This window comes from Mustela nivalis (assembly GCF_964662115.1).
Source record: "Mustela nivalis genome assembly, chromosome: 15".
NCBI lineage: Eukaryota > Metazoa > Chordata > Mammalia > Carnivora > Mustelidae > Mustela > Mustela nivalis.
Genome location: NC_139034.1, coordinates 37,524,194 through 37,549,862, shown reverse-complemented (window position 1 = coordinate 37,549,862; position 25,669 = coordinate 37,524,194). Strand labels below are relative to the sequence as shown.

Here is a 25,669-nt window from a genome sequence, read left to right as displayed (position 1 = left end):
TCCAGAGTTACCACACACCCAATTTCAGATATTGTTTATTACAACTATTATTTAGCTATTCTATTTTCATTTAAGTCAAAAATAATTTATAAGTTAACTTAGAACCTTGGTCTGAATGTTCCTCTCATATGCACAGGGAAGGCTTTCAGTAATATCCCAAAGCAGTATTCACAGGTTACTAAATAAGAATCCCTGCTGTTCCAGATTGTTAAGTTTTCATGATTTTGCATACTATCACCCACTTCTAAATTCTTTATGCACGGACAATTTAATATTTTCCAATGAAAGAACTTCAAATTTAAAGGGAAGCCATTACTCCAAAAGGGTCATGGCATCCAGACACCACCTTCTTAGGAGGAGGCAAAAGCTCCCACTTACTGCCATAGGCTGACAGGAAGGCATCTTTCTCAGCGATTAGAGAGCTATGCCAATTTACTGATGAACTTTTTTCCTGGCAAAGTTTTGACAACCATCTGTTTCAAGGCTGTAGTCATTAAACAATTGTTTCTGACCTTTAGAATGTAATTTCACAATGTTCTTACTCAGCTCTCAGCACGTTTAACGGCTGTACCTAACCACTTCGTCCAAAATCAGAGCAAACTCAGTCTTCCTGAAGCCATACTGCACATCTACCATCTTTATTTTTTCATTCAAATCATTTCATAATCTTTTTTTAAATGCAGAAGATAGTTATTAATGATGAGAAACTGAAAAATCACAAAAGCTCTAATAGTACAATTCAAGTATTTAAGGAGTACCTACTGTGGGCCAGGAACTGCGATAGTACATAAAATCACAGTCTCTATTCTTCCCGAAGAAATTAATCAGAAGAGATACTCCCATAAACAAAAAATTCCAGTATATCACTTGTAGTGAAAGATCTAAATAAGGGGGGTGGGCACCTGGGTGGCTCAATCAGTTAAGAGTCTGCCTTCGCCTCAGGTCATGATCTGTGTCCTGGGATGGAGTCCTGCATCTGGTTCCTTGCTCAGCGGGGAGTCGGCTTCTCCCTCTGCCTGCCCCTCCCCCTGCTTGTGTCCTCTTGCTCTCTCCCTCTCAAGTAAAATCTTTAAAAAAAAGAAAAAAAATCTAAATATAAAAAATATTCATCTTCTGGAAGTCTCTCAAAATGTCATTAATAGTGAGACTGATTACTTTCTCAGCTCCTTTATATTTTTCTACATCTTCTATAATATGCATTTATTGCTTTTATAACTGGAATAAAAATCTACATAATCAGGATAAAATAATAATAGCGGGAATATTTGTTGAGCACTACTATAAAGCCTGTGTGCTTTGCATATGTCATCACTTAATAGGACAACCCTATAAAAGGAGATTACCATTCATACTTTAGAGATGAGGCAACCAAGATAGATAGACAACTTGCTGGAAGAGTCTTCCACTGCTAGAAGTTTTACTTATTTCCTCAGAAATAAGCAGAGTTTGAAAGCAGGACAAAAACTATCAACTGCATAATTTTAGAAAGGAGTCATAAACAGGTACTACTTGTTGGATCTATGACCATGAATAGTACCTAATCTCACTGAGCCTGTTTCTCCTGTAAAAAGTGATTTAATAGAGTCTACCTCATTTTGGGTCCTTGTCAGAGTTAAATGAAACCATGTATGAAAAGAACAGAGCACTGTGTCTGGCAAATAACTGAATGCTATTATCATTATCTTCATCATTATAATTAGCTAAAAAATCTGGGCAAATTACTTAACATCTCTGGGTTCAGTTTATACCTATAAATAGGTGATAAAAATACCTACATCAAGCAGTATTTATGAGGATCACATGGGATAATACACCACAATCAAAACAGTTACCTACTGTAATTCTGCACAGGTCAAACAGCAAGACTGGCTAAGCTACAATAAATGCATAGTGAAATAGTTTGCTGTAGAATACTTAAGAGCATCAAAAAATTATCCAAAAGGTATGGCTAAATTTAAAGAGATAGCTATAGACAGTATTTACAGTAAAATCCTTTTCTTTTGGGGTGCCTGGGTGGCTCGGTGGGTTAAAGCCTCTGCCTTTGGCTCAGGTCATGATCCCAGGGTGCTGGGATCAAGCCCCACAATGGGCTTTCTGCTCAGCAGGGAGCCTGCTTCCCCATCTGTCTCTGTCTGCCTGCCTCTCTGCCTACCTGTGATCTCTGTCTCTCAAATAAATAAATAAAATCCTTAAAAAAAATCCTTTTCTTTGGAAAATATATGAATATGCATTAATAGAAAAGGGGGCAAGAATACACTTCAAAAACAATCCGTGGATTATCAGCAACCAAATACTTATTTTAAAAAAGCAACAACAAAAACTATTACCACCACCACTGTATCAAAGACGTAAAACATGGGGCCAATGGGTGGCTCAGTCAGTTAAGCATAGGACTCTTGACTTCGCCTCAAGTCATGATCTCATGGTTATGGGATTGAAGTCGGCCTCAGGCTCTGCTCTCAGTGCAGAGTCTGTTTGGGATTCTTTCTCCCTCTCCCCAGAACCCCTCCCTTGCTCGTGTGTGCGCTCTCTCTCTAATTAAATGCATAAAATTTTAAAAGAGAAAAAGACACAAAACAATCTCCAAACCCCCACACCTTTGTGTTTAAAAAAGCAGAAGCATCCTGCCCAAACATCTCCAATTCTATTACATCATTATTAGGATTCTTCTATGAATATTAAGAAAAGGAGTTCAGGGGCGCCTGGGTAGCTCAGTGGGTTAAAGCCTCTGCCTTTGGCTCAGGTCATGATCCCAGAGTCCTGGGATCGAGTCCCGCATCGGGCTCTGTGCTCAGCAGGGAGCCTGCTTCCTCCTCTCTCTCTGCCAGCCTGTCTGCCTACTTGTGATCCATCTGTCAAATAAATAAATAAATCTTTAAAAGAAAAAAAAAGAAAAGGAGTTCACTCTAAAACCTCTCAATTTTATTCAGTTAAGAAAGGAGAAGGGAGCAATTATTTGTCTCCAAATAAAGATACTTTACTTCTCACAGTTCCAGGTAAAAGCCTTCAGTTTATATAGATACAAATACAAAAAGACTGCTTTGACTAGAAACAGGAATAGAAAAACATTTCTTTTTCTTTTTTTTCTTTTGAAGATTTTATTGGGTAAGTAATCTCTACATCCAACATGAGCCTTGAACCCATCACCCCAAGATCAAGAGTTGTATACTCTACCAACTAAGCCAGCCAGGTGCCCGGAAGAACATTTCTACAAGAGTGAATTAACTTCAAAGGATTTTGAAAATTCTAATTTTTTGGAAGTAGTGACTATTAATCTTTAAAATGAGTATTTCACAGCATAGCTGTCACTGAAGTTATAATCTTGTGATTGTGAGCAGGGGATATTGTCATGAAATTAACAAGATGGAACAAAGAAACAATACAGTTTCTTAATAAAGAAAATGAATAGGCAGTTATGAAGGCTGATTTTCAATAAAAAGTAGAAATAACTATCAGAGGTACTGGAAAAAAATATGAATTCTGACTAGATATGCTACTGTAAAATACTGAGCCAAGAAATGCTGCTTCATTAACTTAAGGGTCCTATAGCTCTTATTTTCACTGCAAATTATATTTCACTTGAATTAATAACAATTCACCAACAATTATACAAGAATATGCAACATTTATTCAGCCTTGAAGGTGGAAAAGAAAGAGACTGGATTCTCAAAGCAAAGAAATAGGCCTTTTAAAGCAAAGATTTTAAGGAATCCCTAATTTTACCAGATTCTTCTAAACAGAACCATTCTGATTCAAGACAGAATTCAAGACACCTAAATACCAATGAAAATCAAATGACTTATTTTTTTCTTAGTGTCATCATTAAGTAAGCCTCAGTAACCCAAAGAAATATTTTAACTTTCAGTATTGAAACAGTCTCCCTTTGCTGTATGAAAAAAAAGATTCAAAACTTTCACTTCCCTTAAGATAAAATTAAGTGCAATTATTTCAATTCGTTTCCCATAAAACACAGCTTAAAAGTTAGCAGTCTTAACAAAACTAATGTATATTACTTTGGGTTAAGAGAAGAACAATAATTATCTTCCATTACACTTCTTAAAAATTTTACTACTTTATTAAAGAACTTAGAAAGACCTAAACAAAGAAGCACTAGCTTTCCAGACAGAGAAGTATTCCTTTTGGGCCAGGATGAACAATTCAGTAACTATGTAAAACTCGGGAAAAGCATTTAAAAGTCCAAGAACCTCAGTTTCTTTTCATCTATTAAAACGAAGAATAAAAATACTCTATCAATCTCAAAGCATTAACATTAGAATCCAATTTAAATTCATTCACTGAACAATTACTGACCAGCACTACGTACAATGCACAGGGCTAGACAAATTTAGCAAACGGATCATACTTATACTAAAGAATTACTCATTTTTTAGTTTGTGGAGTCAACTGGGATATCCTTACCTGCAGGTATGGATATGACTTGCTTCCTATCCTCACAGACAAGATGCAAGAATAATGAAATATATACATGAACTACTATATAAAAAAGAAAAGTAGTCATGTAGCATTTAAAGAAAGAAGGAATCAAAAAAGCAAACTGGGAATATAGCAGGGGGGTTGCTGATGGTTAGAAACAAGCACTCAAGAGTCAAAGGAGAATTAAGGAGAGAATACCATGCTTTGTTAACATCCTCAATTCTAGCCACACAAACTTGTGTATTCATTACCACGCATCCTATTCTTCCATAAATTATATGAGGAGACCCAGTAACACAAGTTTTAAGACATTTACCATCTATTATACTTCAAAAGAAATGTGCATTAACAACCTGTTGGTAAAAATATGTACAAAAACGCCAAACCCGTAACTTTCTGATCTCCCAAATCTAGCTAGAGTTTTGTGGTTGATTATTTACCCAGCTTCTTTTATAAAACAAATTCTACATTGTGTGGATGGGGTAAGACTAAAATCTTGTTAAGATTTCACCCCTTTTTCTCACTTTCTATCATCCAAACAACTGTGTCTTCTCATGTCTACTCATAATTTAACAGCTCTGTACTTTGTAATCTTCAAGTAAGTGGGGAAATCACTTCTAACTAGATGCAAAAAACTACTAATTCTTTTTTAAATTAACTATTTATTTGACAGAGAGAGAGAGAGAGAGAGAAAGAGATCACAAGTAGGCAGAGAGGCAGGCAGAGAGAAAGCAGGAAGCAGGCTCCCTGCTGAGCAAAGAACCCAATGCATGGCTCCATCCCAGGACCCCGAGATCATGACCTGAGCTGAAGGCAGAGGCTTAACCCACTGAGCCAGCCAGATGCCCCAAAACTACCAATTCTTAACTCTGCGCTTCTGCTCAAATGTTTTGCAGGTATCCTCTTCTTTCTGCAGGCCCAGTCATCATTTCTCCCAAACGCAGGCCAACCCTGATTCTATTCTAGGATAGGAAAATTCACGTCCTTAGCACTTAATCTCAATAGTTACTAACATAGTTATGTTCTAAGACATCTGTATAAAGAAGGTATTGTAATGGAAAAAGTCTACTTAAATCACCTGCTGTCATAACTCATTATACATCCTCACACAATTTTATAGATGAAAAAAAATTCAGTGCTCATTTAGTCCATACCTCTCATTTTTAAAGACAGTGAAAATTTAGTCTTATAATAATTGCATGACCAGTCTAAATTCACAGGACAAGCAAAGAACCAGAGTCAGGTTTTTTTTATTTTTCAGTTCAGTAGTTCAGTACTTGTCCGACTTATACTACCTACATCTTCTGACTGCTGTCTAAAGCATTCTATGAATTTTAGTTCTACTGCATATTTTACTTTTTGAAAATATAAAGAAACCTAAAAATTATATAATTACCGGAACTGTAGTTTAAATCATTCAGTATTCCCTCATAACAAAATATTTTAATATTCAGCTTAATTAAAAAACAAAAAAAAGAGCAGATTCATCTTCATAGTAGTTTATATTTTTTAATACATTAATATTTATACATCAAAAACAGGCCAAGTTTAAGAGAAGAGACTTTATCAAATCTTAAAGACAGGCTGATAATTTCAACTTTTTTGAACACCTCTTTAAGAAATATACCAATCTTAAGTATACAAACACTACTAAGGTTAAACTAACTTTTAAATTTCATTGTCCTAGAATCTGGGAAGGAGAAAACTGTTACTCGAAATTTGTTTTATTTACCTGTACCTGCCTATCTATCTTTCTTTTTTTTCTTTCTTTCTTTCTTTTTTAAAGATTTTATTTACTTGAGAGAGAGAGAGAGAGTGAAAGAGAGAAAGCAGGAGAGAGGGGAGGGTCAGAAGGAAAAAGAGAATCCTCACTGAGTGGGGAGCTCCAGGTGGGACTCCATTTTGGAATTCCAGGATCATGACCTGAGCTGAAGGCAGACACCCAACTGACTGTGCCACCCAGACACCCACTTACCTGTACCTTTTAATTTGAAAATATGTGCTTAAAAGGATCTATAAGCTTATAATCACATTGGCAATTAGTTGACCAATATTTCTTTATTCTGAAAACACTACTGACAACTCTTCTCATTTAAAAAATCTATCTCTCAGGAGCCTGGGTGGCTGAGGGGGATTAAAGCCTCTGCTTTTGGCTCAGGTCATGATCCCAGGGTGCTGGGATTGAGCCCTGCATGGGACTCTCTGCTCTCTGCTCTGTTTCCCCTCTCTCTCTGCCTGCCTCTCCGCCTACTTGTGATCTCTGTCAAATAAATAAATAAAATCTTTAAATAAAAATAAATAACTAAATAAAAAATCTATCTCTACACCCAACATGGGGTCTGAACTCATGACCCCGAGATCGAGTCACATGCTCTTCTTACTGAGCCAGCCAGATGCCCCCACTACTGCCAACTCTTTTAAAATTGTCTTACCTTTGTTGAAAGTACTTTAAATGTGCTCTGTTCTGGTATTATAGGATGAAGAAGTCTCAGTTTCAAATTGTAATCCTCTCCAGAAGGAAGTATCACCAAAGCAGACAACTAATGAAGACAAAATTAGCAGCGCATTTTATAAATTTATATAATGAAAGGTAAAATACTTAGACTGAATATAACAGAACTTCATGCTGCCGCTGATTATTTTACACTTTCTATGGAATATCAAATTTAAGAAATTCAAAATAATATTTTTCTACCTGGAATCTTTTACATGGATTCTCACATACACAATTAAATAAGCAGAACACAGTATGTTTCATTTAACGTTTAAATCTCTAGAAAACTCAAGATATAAGAGCAAAACACAAAATGTAACAAAAGTATTTATATGCAAAATACCTACTTCTGCCACTAACTTAAATATCATTGAAGTTTTCCACTAAATGCTAAGAAATCAAATTACAAGTCACACTAATTTAATTTAATGTGGTTAGTAAATTCTAAGACGTATAAATCACACAAAAAATAAGACCTTTTTCATAAGGTATACAAATGTAACCAAACCACATCTTACTAATGTCTTTTATATGTGTCAGCCAAGTTCTGCTTTGAATTTCAAATCTAAAAAAGAAAAGATAATGCACATCTAGCTGTAACCTACAGTATACATTTGTCTCAAAATTTAAAATCATTCAAGCTGAAAAGCAATGCTTCAGATTTTCATCAGCATTTTCCACATTGCAGGAAGAAATATCTGATAAACTGCTATAGATTCTTCTGCGGTATACTATACTTCCAAATAAAAGTATTTAATCTCAAAATAAAAAATGGTTCAAAGACTGTAATAACCTCTTTTTCTGAAAATTCCACATTTACATTATTCTTCTGAACATTCTTGATCATAAGTGTAATGATTACTTGAGATTCTGTTTGATACCAGTCATACCTATAAAAAAAAAAAGAAAAGAAAAACCACCTTAGAACATTTAATTTTCTTAAAGTTGCTGCTGCTTTATGTTTTATCAAGATAAAACTACAATCTGATAAACAACAAGAGCTCCACCTTGAGGAACAAATAAGCAAAGCAGATGGTGATTCACAGAAACAATTTTATATAACTAATTTTCTTTGATCTGCACTAATGGAGAAGAACATTAGGGTATGATGCCTCAAACCTTTCCAGGATACTTAAATACTTCCATGATTTTCTGGGCTCTGACTCATATCTCTAATATTGTTGTGCTTAAGCTAATGTTAAAGATGAAATTTACTCTTAACAGCAAACCATTATTATATACCATTAACAGCTTTACACTTTCATTTCAACCTAATAGTAAGAAAAAGCACTTCTATCCCTCTTTTACAGATGAAAAATAGGCCCAGATGGGCGAAGCAATCAGCCAGTCAGAGGCAGGTGTTAAACTGGATCCATGTCAGCTGGACTCCACACCAAAATCTCTTAACTGAAGCTGGGGCAAACAGCCCTGAACACAGGGAGCAGAAGCAAATGAGCTAAAAATTAAAATAACTTAAAATTTAACTCATCCACATTAAATACCGTATCTTCCTTCACTTTCAAGGTACATGGGAAAACTAATGTGCCTAGAGATTCTAATTATGTCTTTCCCACATAAGCCTCTAGAAATGCAGGGATCCTCACTCTCAAATTAGCCTGTATTAGATTATAAACTCCACAAGGCAGAGCAGTTTATCTATCCTGCTACTATTTTATTCCTAGAACTAAGCATAGTGCCTGGTACACAGAACCAGTATTAAATCAATCTTTAATACTGGTGGGTTATTGTATGCTCCAAACATAATTATTATTTAAGGTTTCTTTTCTATTCCTGCTGCTGTCATCAAGCTAGTCCAAATTCCTTATCTACTTGGTATTTGGGAGAGTCATCCTAAATCTCCCTAGAAAGAGCAGGAACAGATCTTTTTGTTTTAACATTTCCAAACCACTTTAGGTAATTAAAATGCACCTTGATTAAAGAAACAAACTTTAAGAGTCTCACAATTTCCCTCTAAAATTCAGTGGGGATGCAAAGCTCCAAATCAATGCCTTGTGTTTCTTTCTATTATAGTCCTAAGAATACAAGTTGTACACATGACTAATGAATAATTAAAAATAAATTCAAATACCTGCTAGATGCTTATTAATTCATTACTGTAACTGTTGCCCTGAGCAACAGTTGTCCCTTTCAACCCACGCAGAATTACTCAATGAAAAATTTACTCTAAAATATAAAAAGCAGGTAGTTACAATTCTGCCAAGCTTACTACTACTAATTTATTTTCCTGTGTAGTAACAACTGGAAGAGGCTCTTGTCATTCATGGAAAGGTGACATTATATGGAACCAGATGAAGCAAGTTTAAAGTAGAGAACTGACTTGAATTTAACCTTAACATAAATACTAATATCACAATCAGTAAACAGCCTTAGAATTAGTTTACCCAGGCTAAACACAATTTCTAAAAAACACCAAACAGCACAGGGTAAGGACTGGCTTACTATTAAACAGGATTTTTTCCTTTAGCCATATTTACCATGCATATTTATGAAAAAGAAACACTTACTTGATTTTTGACTGATGAGTCCTCTGGGATGCAGACTGATTTTGGCAAGTTGCAAGAGAAAGATTTTACAAATTAGTTTAGCAACTATGTATTAAAAATGCATGTATTATTAATTTACCCAATGCTGTGGTTACTTTGATATGGAATAACAACAACAACATATCCCTCAAAGACAAAGCATAGTATTCTTGTTAAAAATACAAGTTATCAGAAAATTTAATATTCAACATTTTTATAATATTTTGAGTTAAAATGTCAAAGGAGATTTTTCTTCTAAAATACAACCATAAGGGGAAAGGAAGGAAAAAGAAGATGGAAAGAGAGAGGGAGACAAGCTACAGAGACTCTTAACCATAGGAAACAAACTGAGGGTTGCTGGAGGGGCAGTGGGTGAGGGATGGGATAACTAGGTGATGACATTAAGAAGAGCACTTGATGGAATGAGCACTGGGTGTTATATACAACTGAAAAATCACTAAATTCTACCTCTGGAACTAATAATACACTATATGTTAATTAAATTGAGTTTAAGTAAAAAAGAAAAAATTCAGAATTTAAAATAAAAGCATAAAACAAAAAACTTTCTAAAGGTCTACATGGAAAAGGTTACATTTAAATGTCCAGTTCCAAGGCTAACTCTCTAATCTGAAAATAACAATGACATTTTAAAAAACCAACACATTTTTTAGTATAACATTCAGGCTTAGCAGTGGCATCAAACACTGCTCTGGAATATATGAAAGAACATTTCCATGGTGCTTTCCAGCTAATAGCTTACTGTGCTTATGTTATCTCAGTAACAAAAATTCTATACTGCCCATCAAGAAACAAACGAATCATGATTCCAGACCAACCCATACTTCCTAAACTACATGTGTGCCAGTTAAGACCTCGTAAATCAAAAGAACTTTCTCTGGGTTATAGGTGACCTCAAAGACATCCCATGATAGGGAGATGGGGTTTAGAGGAACAAAATAAAACCCCTCTACAGATTTAAGTCTAACTCAGAATTTCTCTCCACTATTAACTATTGAGAAATACCTGAGTCTAGGTGATATCAAGTAGAGACAATGACTAGAGCAGATTATTCCCGTTCACCATGGTGCAAAGATTAAAACTAAACTAGTGTGAACCACAGCAGTAACAAAATGCACTGTGGCTAAACAGCTGTCTGTGTTACTAAGTATGATCCGAATGCTATTTTGTTGTTTGCAAGACTTGTTCCAATCCCAAACAGAAATACCAGCAGGTGAAGAAACCCAACTTTTGTTTACTTAAAATTTTCATTTATTTATTTAGAGAAATCTAGCAAGAGTGAGCAGGGGGAGGAGCAGAGGGAGAGGGAGAAGCAGACAGCACACTAAGTGCAGAGCCCGACTAGGGGCTGGAGTCCATGACTCTGAGATCATCACCTGAGCCTAAATCAAGAGTCGGATGCTTTGTCAACTGAGCCACCCATGTGCCCCAAAGGAAGCCAAAAATACTTCCCTCATTCATCACCCTTAGGAATATGGAAAAGCCTTTCAGGTGTAGCAATAACCAGACAGGGCTCACTTTTGGTGATGCTCCAAACTCCAGTCACTACATATACACATATCTGGCCTGACGCTCACAACCTGAAGGAGATTAGCTCTATTAGGCCCAGTTTACACATTAAGAAAGCCCAGAGAATAGAAGACTTTCTCAATGTCACAATGTAATTCTGAAAGACAGAGATGTAAATCTTCCTTCAGACATGAAGAGACCCAAGAAGGTTAAGCAACTGCCGACAGAGTTAAGACACACATTCATCTCCTGACTCCTTGTCATTTTATTTACTGACTAAACTGCAGATGATCACTGCTAAAAACCACTAGCCAGAATTTAACTGTGTGTGTTATAAATAAACCTAAGTGCATAATGTAACTATGTGTGTTATAAATAAACCTAAGTGGTTTAAAAAAAAAAAATCAAGCAACTTTCAACTCCACCATAACTTTTAATGACTGAAAAGACCTGGAAATCTTCATATCCAAAATAATAAATGTGACTGAATTAGACAAACATTTCCAAATTTTACTTAACTTTTGTGTTCTCAGTACACCACAAAAAACCCTGAAAGTGCTTTCTAAGCAGCAGCTGTTTAACCTAAATGTGATGACTTTTCAGCAAGGAAAAGAAAAAATAACCACCCTGACCATACTAAAATATGCCAAATCAAGTTGATCACACATTAAACAAGTCCAATAATTATTCATTTCACCAAAAATTGTATTATTTCAGTTACTAAAGGAAAAAATACTTACATGGAATTGCTTAAGATCTAAGTAAAAGAAAGACCATTCAGAGTCCTGTCTCAAATACAGGGCAACATTATAATTAAGTAAGAATATGAAGAATAAAAATTTTGTACTTACCACCTCAGACTGTGATCCTATTAAAAACATAAAAAGAAAACATTTCCATTTAACAGTACATTTATTTATTTTTTTTTAAAGATTTTTATTTATTTATTTGACAGAGATCACAAGTAGGCAGAGAGGCAGGCAGAGAGAGAGAGAGAGAGAGAGAAAGAGAGAGGAGGAAGCAGGCTCCCTGCCGAGCAGAGAGCCCGATGCGGGACTTGATCCCAGGACCCTGAGATCATGACCTGAGCCGAAGGCAGCGGCTTAACCCACTGAGCCACCCAGGCGCCCTAACAGTACATTTAGAAGCTAAGTCACATACACAACTTCTACAGCACAAACACACTAACCCAATTTTCCACACATTCCAAATTTAAAAAAAAAATTGTTTAATTTTGCATCCCAGACTCATTGTAGACTTTTAATAATTTCTTACCAGTAACACAACTACAAGACAAATCCATCCAAATCACCCTTTCAACATAACAAAACCTTGGAAATCCCTATCTAAGGGAAAACACAATATTTTAAATAAGTTAAAAACAAATTTGTTAAAATCCAAAAATGTCAAAAATTTACATGGGAAACCTACATACTTACCATTCTGAGCCTCCTGACACCTTTTAACCCAGACAGTGAAATCAGGATCTGTACCTAGAACAGACAAACTGAGTGTAACATCACTCACTCATCAGCAGCATCGAACATATTCACTCAACAAGTACTTAATGAATATCTCCTATGTTTCAAACAGTGTTTTAAGCAATGGGGATTCAGCAAAAAATCAGACAAAAATACTTGTCCTAGCAGGATTTATAGAAACATAACACTAGAGCTATAAATATACTAATACATTTAAAACGTAAGACATTCATGCTGAAGAATTTTAATTTAAGAAAAAAAAAAAAAATGGTTTTAGCCACAGACAACCTTACTGGTTTCCAGATACAAATACAGATACATTTCCCCTCACCCCTCTCCTGTTAAAGGAGATTCCTCTCACACAACAAAATCAGACCTGAATTAAATACCCAACACACCATCAATTAGTGTGGGATGGAAGCCTGGTACCAGACAGCTGGACCAACGTCTAGAAGCCTCTTTTGACCCCAGATTTATTTTCTAATGCAGCTATCCACTTCTATCTACTATTCTCTCAGTAAGCTTTTCCTGTTACCATGCCATTCCTACCAACACCAAAAAGCACCTTTGTACTTTGTGCAGTTCTGTCATATCTCCAGATTCCACAGCAGCCCAGAGACCACAGATGGTGAACTATATACTTAGATATAGCAATGTAAACACGTACATAAGCAAATCATTAATTTCTAAAGACTCAGAACAATGATAATCCAAACAGTACAGGGTCTAATCTAATATAATGTTAAAAATTATTAAAAGCACGCTCAATAAAAGTTTGCAAACTCAAACAAATTGCAGGCAAGATTATTCTGAAAAATAAAAATTTCTTAGAACAGTAATTTATAAATGAAATTCAATTGTACAGGCCATAACTAAAACCTACACACATATACGCACATGCTCCTTCTGGTGGGGTAAAAATTTTATCAAAATCCTAGATTTGAAAAACCTATTACTCAAATTTAATCAGTAAGTAAAACCAAGCTTCCTACCATACCAAAAGAAAAAAAGGTAATATTCTGAGTTACAATTTTTTTTTACCCTGTCTGTTAATAAGGGAACCCTAACAGTTTAACATAAATTTTCCTTAGAATTAAAAGACAAAACTTTTTAAAATAAAAATACTCTTAAAAGCAATTTTACCAAAAACAGACCTTCATTTGAAGCAGATTTTGAAATAAGATAAACATTAATGGCAGCTAAAAAAAAATCAATGGGAGTAAAATATTAATAAAGGAAACAATTTAGGTGATGAACTATCTATCGCTCAAAAAAAAAAAAAAAGGAACAGGGCTTAGAAATCTACAAGATGGAATGCTTTATGTCTCTTCACGGTTTTCAAATATGTTATTAAGGTACAGGATAACTGGACTCTTCAGAATTTGCAGAGTGCAGATATGCTGGCTTGCTTAGTAAATAGCCAAATTACTCATGTACCATTCACAACTCCTTCCTAATTTGTAGGCTCCAATTATGAAGTTGGGCCCACTGTCCTCTCTCAAGCAGGTACATGACAGGAAAGCAAATATTCAAAGCAATACAAGAGTACATTTTTAAAATATAAAAACATACTCATTAATACTTCAGAACAGGGTTTCGAACCTCAGCACTACTATTTTGGACCAGCTACCTCTCTGTAATGTAGGATGTTTAGCATCCCTGGCCTCTACTCACTAGGTATCCATAGGACATCCCTCTTCACCAGTCACGATAATCAAAAGTCTTTTCAGACATTGCTAAATGTCCTCCGGGAAATAAAATCATCCCTACCTAGGAACCACTGCTTTAGAGAACTGTGATAAAACGCTATCATTAGAGTAAGATAAAATGGTACTACACAGTTCTGATTAGGTACTTTACAATTATCTATGAGGTTACTTACAACTTCTTTCCGTATTTTGTAGACTCTTCGCCTTTTGGATCTTAAAATTTCTACACATGTGCAGACATCCATACTGCTAATTTTCATATACTTCTCTGAAGCCAACATTAAAAACTCACAATACTCTCTCAAAGCTCCAAGTTTCTATCCATCACAATTTACCCAAACTGATGCTTCACTTGTTAAATGTCTGCTGTAAAACTTCCTATCTCAGCCACCTGAATAACCTAAACCGAAAGGACTTCTGAAAATGAGAGCAAATTAAATTTTCAGTTCTCCACTAGAAAAACATAAAGTCAGACTAAGTAAAGGAAGCACACTGAGTGTTTATATATCGTTTTTAACCTCTAATCATAAGGTTTATCTGTGATTTAAATGCTAAAGGCCAATTTAATCAATTTTAAGTACACAATCAACAGGAAATGTCAGTAAGAAAAAAGATGTTAAGTTTCTACAATGAACTTGGGATCAAACTAACAAAATTCAGCCATCATATTTAAAACACAGACATAATGGATTAGTTTATTAACATACAATTCCAATACTTACTATCTAATTTCTGTCCTCCTATAAAAGTTTCTAAAGCAGCAGCATAGTTTTTTTCATGGTATTCACATATCCTGCATAAGCATATTAAAAACAAATACCACACACACATGAGATCATGCAAAAAGGATTTCTAAATTAAATATCCTAATATTTTCTATTGGTAAAAAAATAATAATAATTTATATCTTAATCAGTCAAGAGATTTTCTAATATACTATAACATTAAATTTAATTCTCATTAAAACCGAATTTTGGAACTCATTTCAGAAGGAATTTCTTGATTTAATTGTGTACACGTGCCTATTCCAACATATAGTTATGTTAAAAAACCAAAGAAGTGGGGCGCCTGGGTGGCTCAGTGCGTTAAGCAGCTGCCTTCGGCTCGGGTCATGATCCCAGGGTCCTGGGATCGAGCCCTGCATTGGGCTCTCTGCTCAGCAGGGAGCCTGCTTCCTCCTCTCTCTCTGCCTGCCTCTCTGCCTGTTTGTGATCTCTCTCTGTCAAATAAACAAATAAAATCTTAAAAAAAAAAAAAAAAAACCAAAGAAGTTTCTTAAGAATAAAATCACACTTATCAACAGAAACAAGCTGGGATGTAAAGTACAGAGATACAGGGCTTTCACAGCATTAAGTATAGCCAATCCAGCCTGGCTGACAAATAGATGTTCTCTAGTCAGTTAAATACAATAAATTCCAAATGATGAATGAAAAAAGAATTTGAAATCCATCAGTTTCATCTTTTCCTTGTAATTACTTCAACCACTACTATTTCAAAACACACATACTACAATTAACACAAGTATAAAATTATATTTAAAAATTAATCCTATCTCAGCTATAAAATGTATAAATACAGAATTCACTATTTACATAAAACTTAAAATTCATTCATTCAATGAACTAAACACCTACTATCGGTAGTCCAGACCCAATTAGAAGAGTAGTTATTGCATACCCTTTTCTCAGCACAGCAATGGAATTATTTGGATTAAGTTCAAGTGATTTCTTTGCATCAGCAACAGCATCTACATACAAAAAAAGGGGGTTTTAGTCAGTAATTTATGGATCCTAACAAGTTACACACAAAACCTGAATCAGCCCTATATTTTTAAGTTTTCAAATTAGTGCAATGGACAAATGCTTTTAAATTAGGAAAAACTAATCCAAGATAAAATTAAAAAAAAAATCACTCTCACACCTTATTAGCCTAATATTTAGCTTTCCTTTTAAAGCTATTCAGTCAATGTATAAAGTTCTGTCACAAAATTCATCTAATTTTCTCATTACCATCATTTATGTAATCTGACTCAAGATGTTTAATTTTCCCCTACCTAGGTTCTCTACCCAGAATAATTTAAAAGTTACACAAGTAATATATAAAGACATTCTTTTTTATAAAAACTACAAATAAGAGCACTTTATTTAAATAGTCTGTAAAATAACACATGTGACGCTATTTTTGTTAATATCTCCAATAACTACAAATTAAAACTATATAAATTCTCTACCCACTGAAGGAAAAAGATACACCCAGAACATTTGTATGGGTGTTGCTCAACATATCTGCCATGTTTCAGCTACTTCACACCTTGTATAAAAGACCAATTTAAAAATCCTCAAAAATGATCTCTACTGTATTTGATTCACTGTATCTCAGGTAAAATTTATAACTTATAAAGAAAAAATAATACATTCAGTAAGAAAAGTTACCACAGTAATTCCCAAGAAGAATGTGACAATAAGCTCTTTGACAATAATATTGTGCATCATCTGGTTTCTGTTCCAAAGTCTTAGTCAGCTCCTACAAAAACAAACACATTGAGTGTCAATAAATGTTCTTTAAATGTATCTGAATTTTATTTTATTTTTTAAATTAATTTATTTATCTGACAGACCAAGATCACACGTAGTCAGAGAGGCAGGCTGAGACAGAGAGGGGGGAATGCAGGCTCCCCGCCGAACAGAGAGCCTGATGCAGGGCTCAATCCCAGAACCCTGGGATCACAACCTGAGCCGAAGGTAGAGGCTTTAACCCACTGAGCCACCCAGGGTCCCTAAATGCATCTGAATTTTCATTAAACATGATTTTTTTTTTTTAGATTATTTATTTATTTGAGAGAGAGCATGAGCGAGGAGAAGGTCAGAGGGAGAAGCAGACTCCCTGTGGAGCTGGGACCCCGATGCGGGACTTGATCCCGGGACTCCGGGATCATGACCTGAGCCGAAAGCAGTCATCCAACCAACTGAGCCACCCAGGTGTTTCTTAAACATGATTTTTAATCAAATAACCTATTATCGTAAGCTTCTTGGAGTGTTTCTTGGCAAGAAGATCAATATCACCCCTTCTCCAGTCTCCCCCCCCAAAATCCACAATCTAATGTAGTATCTTAGCACAATTCCTGGCCTATAGTAGGAACTCACTAAATGGTAATTTCTATTACCTCATTTATTCTGAAGACTTTAGACGATATATATTGACAAGCAGATTTTCTCCCTCTAATTTGAAGAAAACTCAAAGACCATGTAAATTTTGAGATGCCTAGAAAATATGAAACTGTCCAATAAAAACCAAAAAACCTGTAAGTTGAATCTAGAGCTCAAGGAAGTTAACAGAATTAATAAAGTCACAACGAACCCTATCTGTCCCTCTCCCATCTTCTAGCAATAGCAAACAACCCTAAGAAATTACCGCATTCTGCTGACAGCCCAGATACAGCACCTCATAGCTATCATCAACTGATCAAGATTTAACATGAGATTAAAACTCTGTCACCCTGGACAGTCAGAGAATATAAGTGGTAGCTAGAGCAATAATGATGCAAGAAGTGATATAGCATGATCAGTGATGCCAAGGATAAATGTAGGCAATGCTTTGATTCTCTACCCAGTGTTCACACATCCTACGGATCTGGGTAGTTTTCTTAAAAGGTAAAATTACTTCAGGGGCGCCTGGGTGGCTCAGATGGTTAAGCATCTGCCTTCGGCTTAGGTCATGATCCCAGGGTCCTGGGGTTGAGCCCCGCATTGGTATTCCTGCTTGGCGGGGAGCCTGCTTCTCCCTCTACTGTTCCCCCTGCTTGTGCTCTCTTACTCTGTCAAATAAACATATAAAAATTTTAAAAAGTAAAATTCAATAATGACACATCACTGATTTTGCTTTTATAGCATGATTCCCCAAAAGCAAATTATACTCTTGATAATCATTTACCTAAAATGCAACATACCTAAAATCCAAACCACTTTTTACTTTCACCACCTCTACTATCCTGATCCAAGCAATAATGAAAATCAGATCTTGTTTATGTCAATAGGCATAAAACTCTCCAATGTCTTTTCAGCTGATTCAAAGCAAAAGCCCTCCTTGATATAACTCTCTGCTAGCTCTCTGACCTCAACTCTTAATATTCTTCCTCTTGCTCCTCTACTCTAGTCACATGGCCTCCTTTTTGTTCTTCAAACACTTCAGGACTCTGTGTCTGCTGCTCCCTCTCTCTGGAAAGCTCTTACCCAGATGTGCTCAGAGGATCCATTCCCTCACTTTCTAGTTAGTGACAAGCCTATAAAATCCAGGTCTGTCTGACTCCAAATCTGATTTTTTAAGCACCAAACCACACTGTCTCTTGGTAACCTTTCTTTAATCAAAGTATCTTTCACACACCAATGACATTTGTATTAATGTTTCTTAACACTCTGAAATTCCCAAGTTAAATAATACCATCTTGCACTTGAACTTTCAACAATTTTGAAAACCTGTGATAGCTTATTTATCTACCCAAATACATATCCAAACCAAATTTCTAGCCTCTCCTCAGCAAGAAAACAGATATACTATGGGTCAAAAAGCTACTATAAATTGTACAAGGCTCTGGTTCATCATTTTTAAGTATTTTTAAACATATAGTATGTAACAAACACAGGCCAGACACTGGGGGTACAAAGATAAATAAAATGGAATCAAGTAAAACTGATTTTCAAACAACCAACTTGCAAATGACCTATAAAAACACAAACCAATTGTTGGTTAAGGAGAACCAGTTTTGTGATTCACTTAAATAAACTAAGCAATTCACTTATTAGGCCATTATTTTAAAAAGTTATCAAAAAACAGAACACAAACTGAATATGACACACAAATACAAGTCTTAAAACACAAAACAGTTTATTTGGAATAAACAATATACAGTATAATAAAACCAGGAAAACTGAAATTAAAACAATGATCTGCGGTTGTATTAACTACATCAGACTTGTGGCATGTTTTGAGAGTTCTGTTTCTGTGACAACAGTTGCTCGCTTCTAGAGTACAAAGGGACTAAAGAGAGGTATCTCAACGACAAGGACTTCAGTGCCAACATTTGAATAACAGCGGCAAAAGGCCATTATTTAATGCAGACCAATGGGAAACATAATGTAAACATGTCTAAAGATAAACTTACATAAAGTAAGTTGTTGTCAAGCAACTTATAGTTCTCAAAAATAAAGAAACTCAGTGAACTATGAAATATAATCACACTGAAATCTTTACCAAGATAATGGTGAAAGAAGTACCTTGACAATCCAAAACGGGGGAAAAACTCCTTTTTAAGGCATTAAAATTGTTTAAATCTTAGATCTTAGATAGGTGAACTTCTGAATCTTTAAAGTTTGAGGCTTTTTAAAACTGCTAGTCAACAAGTTAACTTGTTATGGTTAAAAGCAAAAGCAGACTGTTCAGACTGACCTAACTGCTGAAGGCATGTAGCTAGCTCTGGGTATCTCAATTTGATTTCACTTCCCATTTTTCTTCTAGCCACAGCTAATCCCCCAATCACAGATGACAAACAAGAGTACCAGGCCTTCTCCCTTCTTAAACCACCTAGCAGGCTAAAGAAAAACCACACAGCCATGCAAAACAGGTAACATTTATGCTAACCAGCTACATTCTCAATGCTCTGAACAAAGCTATCAATGGTCAGCTATTTCAAAGTCAGCTACCAAACCTTTAATTATATTATACATCCTTAGACCTATCCCCTCCTCCAGAGGAAGACCCTTGATGCCTTGAACCCAGAGACTTGTCACTTCTTGACTAACGCTGAGCAAGTGACTCTCTTTGGTCTCAGCTTCCTTGTGAGTAAAATGCAAATACCCACCTCAGTTGTTACAAGAATTATGGTAGAAGTCATTTCACATAACACATCTGAGTGCCTACCTACCACATCACAGGCACTACATGGAGAATGTAGTAAAGAAAAAAAAAAAAAAAAAGACACACAAAACCCCTGCCACCTTGGAGCTTACAAGGGGGCTCAATTTAGATAGGGTGGTCCAAGAAAAAAAGTTTCTCTGAGGTGACTTGTCAGCTGAAATCACAAGTGATGAGCATCTCCAAGGAAAATGAGACAGTACAAGACAATACATTTTAGGGGCACCTGGGTGGCTCAGTTGTTAAGCGTCTGCCTTCAGCTCAGTTCAGGATCCCAGGTCCCAGGATCAAGCCCCACATCGGGCTCCCTGCTCGGTGGGACGTCTGCATCTTCCTCCCCCACTTCCCCTACCTGTGTTCCCCCTCTCACTGTGTCTCTGTCAAATAAGATTAAAAAAAAAAAAAAAAAAGAGTACATTTTAAGCAAAAGGAGTTCCAAGTCCATAGGCCCTCTATAAAGACTTATCTTAATACATTCAAGTGACACAAAAAAAAGACAGCACTGGGGTGCCTGGGTGGCTCAAGTGCCCTCGGCTCAGATCATGATCCTGGGATCAAGTCCCAGATTGGGCTCCCTGCTCAGCAGGTAATTTGCTTCTCCCTCTGCCGCTCACCCTGCTCATGCCTGTATGCTCTCTCTCAAATAAATAAATAAAATCTTTTAAAAAAAGTGTGGCTAGAACCTAGAGAGCAAAGAAGCTATAAGATGCCTACCTCAAGGACCTCATCTTGTACCTTACATTACTCATCTTCATTGTAGCCCTTTCAAATAGGTCCTGTTAGTCCCCCTTCACAGAAAGGAAATCTGATCCAAAGTGACATAAGGAATTTTCCTGAGGCTACAGAATTATTATGAAACCAGGATTTGGACCCTTCAAGCACTGATTCCAGAGCTGAGGGGTTTTTGATGCTGTTGTTTTAAAGTAAACTCCACCCACAATGTGGGGCTCAAACTCACAACCCCAAGATCAAGAGTCTCATGTTCCACCACATGAGCCAGCTAGCTGCTCCAAGAGCCTATGCTCTTAACCACTATTCATACTGGGCCTCAAAAGATTCTCATAATTCACTCTTCTCTTCCTAGTGAATTGAGACATCTTCTGTGAAGTTGTTCTGATTACCCCAATTAGCCTCTACTCTGCTATGTTCTTAGTGTACTTCATACACTACTCCATTAAAATATTTAGCTTATATTTTAATAATCTGTTGACTTGTCTATCTACTAGACTGCGAACTTCCTCGATGCAGTCTTTTCATCTTTAGATCCCTGGCTCCCAGTGCAAAATTCACCACTAATATATACTATTAAATGTTTAATGAAAAATGTCAATCAGCTTGATACAAATTTCTCCCCTAACATTCATCCTAATTGGATGATCTTATATAAAAATGTAACATTTTAGCTGATGTATCAAGTGTCCTGAATTGCAAAATGATTAGCTGACTCTTCAACAATGGGATATATTAGGGGTACTGTCCCTCCCAGTCAAAAATCCAATCCAAGTATAACTTGACTCTCCAGAAATTTAACAGCTTTCTATTGACCAGAAGCCTTATCAATGATTAAACAGTCAACAAATATTTTGTATGCTATATTATATATTATATTCTTACAATAAAGCTAGTGAAGAAAATTAATAAGGAAAACACATTTATAGTACTGCACATATTAGAAAACATCCATATGTAAGTGGGCCAATACAGTTCAAACCAGGTTGTTCAAGGGTCAACTGTGAGGTCACCTCAAGCTTTAAAAAGAACACTTTCTCGGGGGGTCTGGGTGGCCCAGTCAATTAAGTATCTGCCTCTTGATTTTGGCTCAGGTCATAATCTTGAGGGTGGTGGAACCTAGCTCCACCTTGGGATCTGCGCTGAGCATGGACTCTGCTTAAGATTCTCCCTCTCCCTCTCTGTCTGCCCCTCCTCTCCAGTCTGTTTCTCTCAAATAAATAATTAAAAATAACAAGTACACTTCCTCTTAACACAGCTGATTCTTACCATGATCATTATCTCCACTCCCAGTTTCTAATTCAAGTAGGTGGTGGGTCCTGAGAATTTGCATTTCTAACAAGTTCTCACTGATGCTGCTGCAGCTGGTCTCATTTGAGAATTACTTCTCTACTGCACCAGAGTAAGAGTCTGGAAACTTGTATCCTAAGGGTCTCCTTCTACTTCTAACTGGCTATACACATCTCTATGACAGATCATTTGGATTTCTTTGGGTTTCAGTTTTCTTCTGTAAAATGAAAGGGTAAGTACTACACCACATGAGCTGTAAGGACTTCCAATAATCTCAGATGCAGTCCAACAATTTGCATTTCTTTTCAAGTTTTTATTTATTTATTTGAGAGAGACAGAAAGAGCTTGAGCACCAGCAGGGGGAACAGCAGGCAGAGGGAGAGGGAGAAGCAGGCTCACAGAGCAGGGAACCCAATAGGGGTCTCTATCCCAGGACTCTGGGACCAGGACCTGAGCCAAAGGCAGATGCTTAACAACTGAGCCACCCAGGCGCCCCAACAATATGCATTTCTAATAAATTCCCAGGTGGTGCTGGTGCTGTTGGTTCCAAAACCACACTTTAACAATCAAGCTACTAGGGGCGCCTAATAGTGCCCCTAGTAAAACCTGCCTCTGCCTTCGGCTCAGGTCATGATCCCAGGGTGGATCCTGGGATCAAGCCCCACATCGGGCTCTCTGCTCCTCGGAGAGCCTGCTTCCTCCTCTCTCTCTGCCTGTCTCCCTGCCTACTTGTGACCTACCTCAGGATCTTTGCAATGGCTCTTTTCCTTCCTGGAATGCTCTTTCCTAGAGCTCACTCCCTCTGGTCTCTGTTCAAGTTATCACCCCTTCAGATGGACTCTACTACCCACGTGGCAAATTTCTTTTAAGGTCCTAGCTTACAAAAAACTTCTCTTGCCTCAAACTGCTAACCTTACCTATACTGAATTATAACACCCCAACAAGGTTTGGTTTCCTTTTTCCCTCCTGCCTCAAAGCAAAAAAAAAAAAAAAAAAAAAAAAACCCTGCCTAAATTTTGCAATCAACTGCATCATGGATCCTTAGCTTGGGCTCTCTTTATTATTCTAAATTACTTAACTCTTGCTCTTTTGACTTTTCTTTTTGGCTGTACAGTCATTCACTTCACACGAAGTGCCTTGTAAGTCAAATACATAAACAAGACTTTCATCCACAGGATTCAGTGTCTTGCATAAAAGCAACTCCAAGTAGTTTCGAGAAATAAACGAGTGAATAACGAACAGTAACGGGACATCTGGAAATATTGAGAGACATACGGGAAAAGGCTTCTGTTCCAGTAGTCTGCACTTAGCACCACCTCTGGCGTGTAAGAATGGCAAGGATGATTATCAAATGAAAAACCGAATTAACACATACCATCAAGCCTAGACTTCACTTTTTCTTCTAATCACACATACAATTAAAAAAAAAAAATTCTTTCCAGGCCAACGATGAATGTCAACTACGCCCCCCAGAAATAGAGAAGGTAATCCCAAGGAGCTAAGAGGATGCGGTAACGGTCTAGGAGTGGGAGGGGGGCAAGAACAAGGGTCTGGGGGAACTGGGCCACTATGGAACCGAGGAGAGACGGAGGCTGTCAGTCTCAGGGGCCGATCCATTATAAAGAGAGCAACCCGGGTCCCAGGCAGGCAGTGCTGGGAAGAGGCGGAGTCCGCGGGAACCCGTCGTGGCCGCGTCCCTCCGCGAGAAGTGGAGGAAGCGGAGACTGGTTCTCTCACCTCTAACGCCGCCTGGGGGTCCTCCTCGATCAGAGCATCTGAGAAGCTCCGGGAAAACCTGCCGGGGGAAAAACAACGACAGGCTCACTAACCAAGTGATGGGGGCGGGGGCAGATAGAATTAAATAGCAAGGAGAAGGAAAACACGCACTTCTGGGCTGTTGCAGGTCCTGCTGCCATCCCTAAGAATCGCTGTTTCTGTTAGAACGGCTACCGCCGAGGTTACGAGCTACGCCGCCGCCGCCCAAGGGGGAAACTTCTGGAGAAGCACCAAGAGAGCTTCCGTCCTAAGTAGCCAACGAGCAGCCACGCAGCGTGTCGCGGGGCGGGGGAGGGGAGACGAAAAGCGTGCGCGGGGCCGGCTGGGACCGTGGAGGACTGAGTCTCCCGGCCCGGCCCCGCCCCGGTCCCGTGACCGGCGCGCTCAGTCCCCGCCCTTCGCAGCCATGGTTACGGAGGCGTCGGCTATTCACGCTGGCCCTGTCTTCCAGTACGCCTGCGCACTCCAAAAGAGCCGTCAGCGGTAGTAGCTTCAAAGCCCTTTTGTAGCATACTGTTATTCCACAGGAACGTGGGGGCGTTTGGGAGAGTTTGGACGTCTATTAACAACAAGGCATTTCGGGCTCCATTTTCGCCACCGTTCGCCACCGTTCTCATCATGGCTACCGGGGGCTGCCCAGCCTTTCGGGATCCGTGACGTCATTCGCCGGATTCTCTTCCGGGAGCATAGTTCCGGCTGGCGCCTAGATCCCGTGATCTGTGCGCTGGGAATCCTAACCGACGAGGACGCGACGGAAATCGTTCTGCCTTTGCAGATGCTACACGGAAGGGAGCCCTTTGGTTCCGGTGCCGTTGAACCCTGCCATTACCCAGAGACTCGGCAGCGCAGGGCTTTTTTCATAGTTGGCGTCTCCGATTGGAAAGAAAACCTGTTACATTCGAAGGCCCCGAAGGGAGGAAGGTGGCCTGAGGTTGTGTCCGTACTGTTCTACTTTCTCCAACCTAGTCTTAGTCTCCCTTACCGCCCTTTGACATAGGAAAATCAGATAGAAGCTTCCAGCAAGTTCCATGGTGGAGGAGGGAGTGGGAGTGAGTTCTCAGTCAGTAGAGATGAGCAAGTAAGTGCACTTGAGTGTCCACTACTTCCAAAATCTACACTAACTGGGATTCAGAGATGTTAATATGCTCTCCAGAAATGTAAGCTAATTGTTTTGGATGCTAAAGTGAAAGAAGGGGAATGACCCTCTATTACGTGTAAGGACGGATTCCTCAAAGGTGTGACACCTGAGCCTCAGCCTCAAAAGCCAAATTAGAATTAGTGGATGAAGGAAATGGAAAAGACAATTAGGACAGACTAGGACGTGTATGAGACAAACAGTAATATGAGGTCTAAAACTGGTGGAGCCACAATTCAAGTTGGACGCTCCCTGGAGGGGCAGGTGAAATGCCAGGTCAGAAGGGGCGAGCCTGTGGTCTTCGGAGAAGCTTGGATGTAATGTGCGTCCCGGTGCTAGCCCACTACAGGATTTCTAGTTTTAAAAAGGCAACTACAGTCAAATTCGCATTTTTAGAAGTGTATTGTGGTGTCTGTGCTATGGAACGATGATTAAAGGGAAAAGAACAGTTGTTGGGACACTGTTGGGGAAGTGTTCCAAGCCAAAGTGACTCTTTTAAGTAGGTCAGTGATTGTAGGGGTGGACAGAAAGGGGAAAACAAATGGTGAGGTAAAACTCGCTGGGTTTGCTGATCTTTTGTGCCCTATTACTCAGGCTTCGCCTACTCCAAGGTCGTGAAGATACAGTGTGTATTCTTCCAGATG

At 37.8% G+C, this 25,669-nt stretch overlaps 1 protein-coding gene across 2 annotated transcripts in view; it reads right to left on the bottom strand.

Moving 5' to 3' along the window:
- The window catches only part of SUGT1 (SGT1 homolog, MIS12 kinetochore complex assembly cochaperone), a 39,813-nt gene extending 15,290 nt beyond the window's left edge, over positions 1-24,523 (bottom strand). The window contains exons 1-10 of one of the 2 annotated variants that reach the window (XR_014303495.1): positions 24,002-24,505; positions 23,852-23,909; positions 16,621-16,711; positions 15,866-15,935; positions 14,911-14,981; positions 12,438-12,491; positions 11,850-11,866; positions 9,454-9,488; positions 7,722-7,818; positions 6,867-6,974 (exon numbers count right to left, since the gene is read on the bottom strand). Coding sequence is in view for 1 of the 2 variants with exons in the window: in XM_082701388.1 (XP_082557514.1) it covers positions 6,867-6,974; positions 7,722-7,818; positions 9,454-9,488; positions 11,850-11,866; positions 12,438-12,491; positions 14,911-14,981; positions 15,866-15,935; positions 16,621-16,711; positions 23,852-23,909; positions 24,002-24,030 (630 nt within the window). In the remaining variant the exon portion in view is untranslated. Of the gene's footprint in view, positions 1-6,866; positions 6,975-7,721; positions 7,819-9,453; positions 9,489-11,849; positions 11,867-12,437; positions 12,492-14,910; positions 14,982-15,865; positions 15,936-16,620; positions 16,712-23,851; positions 23,910-24,001 lie in introns of both variants that reach the window. The other variant, XM_082701388.1, reaches the window with a different exon arrangement.
- Positions 24,524-25,669: the final 1,146 nt, after the last annotated feature.